Genomic DNA, 3,218 nt, shown 5'->3' with positions numbered 1-3,218 from the left:
GCTTCATTTTTTTTTTTAAAAAAAGGAGTAAGTGTGATGTCTTGCTGGGGCTGCTTTTCAAAGACTCTTGGTGAGTGAGGAATCTTATTCGGGATTATTATTTTGACATCCAAGTCCAGGAAAAGTCAGTCAGTTGTGCAAATTAGACCTTTCCCAAAAGGTGTCTTGCTTCTGGAAAGGAAAACATTATGGAATGAGAAATTTTTATCATTTTGTACCAAGGTTCTTCTAAAGAAAGAAAGACTGATTAAAGTAATAAAATGTGGCAGCTGTGCCCTTCAAGGCATTTATAGTGTATATAGTTTTAGAAAAAAAGTCCCATCACTTTTTAGCATAGATGTAATTTACTAATAAAAATGACTGCTTGTGATTCTTACATTTTATCTGTGGCAGGTGGACATGTTGAGTGAAATTAACATTGCTCCCCGGATTCTCACCAATTTCACTGGAGTAATGCCACCTCAGTTCAAAAAGGATTTGGATTCCTATCTTAAAACTCGATCACCAGTCACTTTTCTGTCTGATCTGCGCAGCAACCTACAGGTTAATTGGTTTGGCTTAAAACTCAGCTATGTCTTCCATAGAAAGCACTTTCTATGTATGGTTCTGTGTGTGGTCCATTTGGGAGTTAGTCTTTTATTGTCATTTCCATCAGTTGGGTGAGGTTAACTGGATTTATGTATTTTACTGGTTCATTTCATCAGTGATATTTTGCTACAGCTTTGGACGAGACAGCCCTATAAGAGTAGACCACTGACGGTCATTAGCTGTTGGTACTTCCAGGGTTTTTCTGAATATGTGGATGCTGATTTACTTTTCTCTGTAGGGTATTTTGAAAGTTATATATTTACAATCTGTATATGCCATGCAACTACAACTTTCTCTCCAAATCTTTAATTGACACAGTGCATATTTTGATTTTATAAACTTTAGAGTTGTGCCTTGAGTACAGTGATAGAAGCTTTGGCTTTCTGAGGGAAATCACATTTCTCTTACTGATACAACCACCTTTGGAGCATCTGTGTATTTGTTAAATAATTGCACAAATTCAAGCAAGTGAATCACCATAAATGTTCAGCCTTTCCATGAAGGTGTAAGAAGGGTTTAGAAATACTGGTGCTAGAATTGGTCCTCTGCAGGAGTAAGCATAAAGAGTTCTGTTTTGCTCATTTTAAGGTATCCAATGAACCCGGGAATCGCTACAACCTCCAGCTCATCAATGCACTGGTGCTCTATGTCGGGACTCAGGCCATTGCACACATCCACAACAAGGGCAGCACACCTTCAATGAGCACCATCACTCACTCAGCACACATGGATATCTTCCAGAATTTGGCTGTGGACTTGGACACTGAGGGTGAGTGAAGCCTGCCAGTTTTCAGAGTAGAGTTCTCTGTGCTTTTTGCTACCGTCTGATCACAAAAATGTAAAATGCTTCAAGCCACAATAGTGGAGCAATGTTCTGTCAGTATATTTATTCACAGGTCTGGCTGATTATTTTATCTTTAATTGGACGTTATCTGCTCAGTGCAGAAAATACAAAAAAGCATAAAGGAAAGAATTATCCAGAATTATGCAGTATCAGTTTTGGTGTATGTGACTGAAGTTTTTCAGTGTGAAAATAAACTTAAAGTCCCTTTAAACATAGGCTCTTGTTACATTGTTTTGTTAAGCTGCCTTATATAATAGCATTTTTATTGGTGCCTGTTTGGCAGGTATCTTGTTAAGTGTTCATGTATAAAGATTAATGAATAGGACTCTCCTGTTCTGCAGAAAGCTCACAGTATAACTCCTGTTGCAGGTTGCAGCTTTTCCGCTTGAGCTACATTTCTTTTGGTCCTCTATATTTATCTTATAGAGACCCCAGTTAGGTGCTAACTAGTTGTACAGTCCTGTCCAGTTTTTGCATACATATATTTTAGGGGGACACTACTCTTTAACTTTGCTTCTTGATTCTTGAGAGATACATTATTGTTGCATATATGCTGCATGCCTATATGTGGGACGGATTTAAGACAGCTTAAATTCAAGATATAACAAAATTGAATACCATCACTTCCAGAGCTCGGCAATAAAAGGACGGAAGCCTTTAGAGAAACATGTCACTGTGATAGACTCACAAACACGAGTAATGTCAAGCAGAGGCAGACAACCAAACCAAATTAAGATAATACTTACTCCAATGTAGTTTAGATTAATGGTTCTCAAAATGTAGGCTGGATACCCTTATGGTGTCAAGACCTTTTTAGGAGGGCTGTGAGGTCAAAATCTTTTTTTTTTTTTTTTAAAAAAAGCAAGAGTCTTGCTCTTATCCAGGCTGGAAGGCAGTGGCGCAATATCGGCTCACCACAACTTCCGCCTCCTGGGTTCAAGCGATTCTCCCACCTCAGCCCCCTGAGGAGCTGGGATTACAGGCACGTGCCACCACGCCCAGCTAATTTTTCTGTATTTTTAGCAGAGATGGGGTTTCACCATGTTGGCCAGGCTGTTCTTGAGTACCTCACCTCAAGCGATCCACTTGGCTCAGCCTCCCAAAGTGCTAGGATTACAGGCGTGAGCCACCCCGCCCAGCCCAAAACTGTTTTCATCATAAAACAACATTTACATGTTTGGGCCTATTCTGTCATGTGTACAGTTGAATTTCTCAGAGGTTACATGAAATACACTGTAACAAGTTGAACACAGAAGCAGAAATGAAAATCCAGTTGTCTTTTATTAAGCAAGACTTAGAGATCTGCAAAATGTAGAAAAAAGTAGTGATGAGTGTCACCAGAAAATAGTTCATGTTACTTATATTAGCATATAGTGGGTCTGTTTTTAAAAATGAATATTTAAAAAAACCTAATTTTTAATGTGGAAAATACTGAAATAAAACTCACAGAAATGAGAACTCTTCCGGGTCCCGAGAACCACTGCTTTAACACCAAAGATTAATTTGGAAGCCTCTGTCAGAAACCCTAACCCTAGCCAGTTAGAACTGTTTTCCCATGTTGGCCTTTCAGACTAAGTCAAGGTTTCTTAATTTCTAGGTCGCTATCTCTTTTTGAATGCAATTGCAAATCAGCTCCGGTACCCAAATAGCCACACTCACTACTTCAGTTGCACCATGCTGTACCTTTTTGCAGAGGCCAATACGGAAGCCATCCAAGAACAGATCACAAGGTAAGAAAGCAGCTTATTTTTTAAATGCTTCAAAAGGGTTTCCTTCATCTTAAATT

General features: G+C 38.9%; 1 protein-coding gene across 6 annotated transcripts in view; it reads left to right on the top strand.

The window, feature by feature from the left end:
• CNOT1 (CCR4-NOT transcription complex subunit 1) overlaps positions 1-3,218 on the top strand; it is an 81,148-nt gene that overhangs the window by 75,049 nt on the left and 2,881 nt on the right. For all 6 annotated transcript variants that reach the window (XM_017878946.1, XM_017878943.1, XM_017878947.1 and 3 more), the window contains exons 38-40: positions 394-543; positions 1,177-1,357; positions 3,030-3,162. In XM_017878946.1, the coding sequence (XP_017734435.1) occupies positions 394-543; positions 1,177-1,357; positions 3,030-3,162 (464 nt within the window). The remainder of the gene's footprint in view (positions 1-393; positions 544-1,176; positions 1,358-3,029; positions 3,163-3,218) is intronic.

This window comes from Rhinopithecus bieti, unplaced genomic scaffold, assembly GCF_001698545.2.
Source record: "Rhinopithecus bieti isolate Rb0 unplaced genomic scaffold, ASM169854v2 scaffold_11161, whole genome shotgun sequence".
NCBI classification, from domain to species: domain Eukaryota; kingdom Metazoa; phylum Chordata; class Mammalia; order Primates; family Cercopithecidae; genus Rhinopithecus; species Rhinopithecus bieti.
The sequence above is the reverse complement of the archived record's forward strand: the minus strand, read 5'-3'. Positions and strand labels throughout refer to the sequence as shown.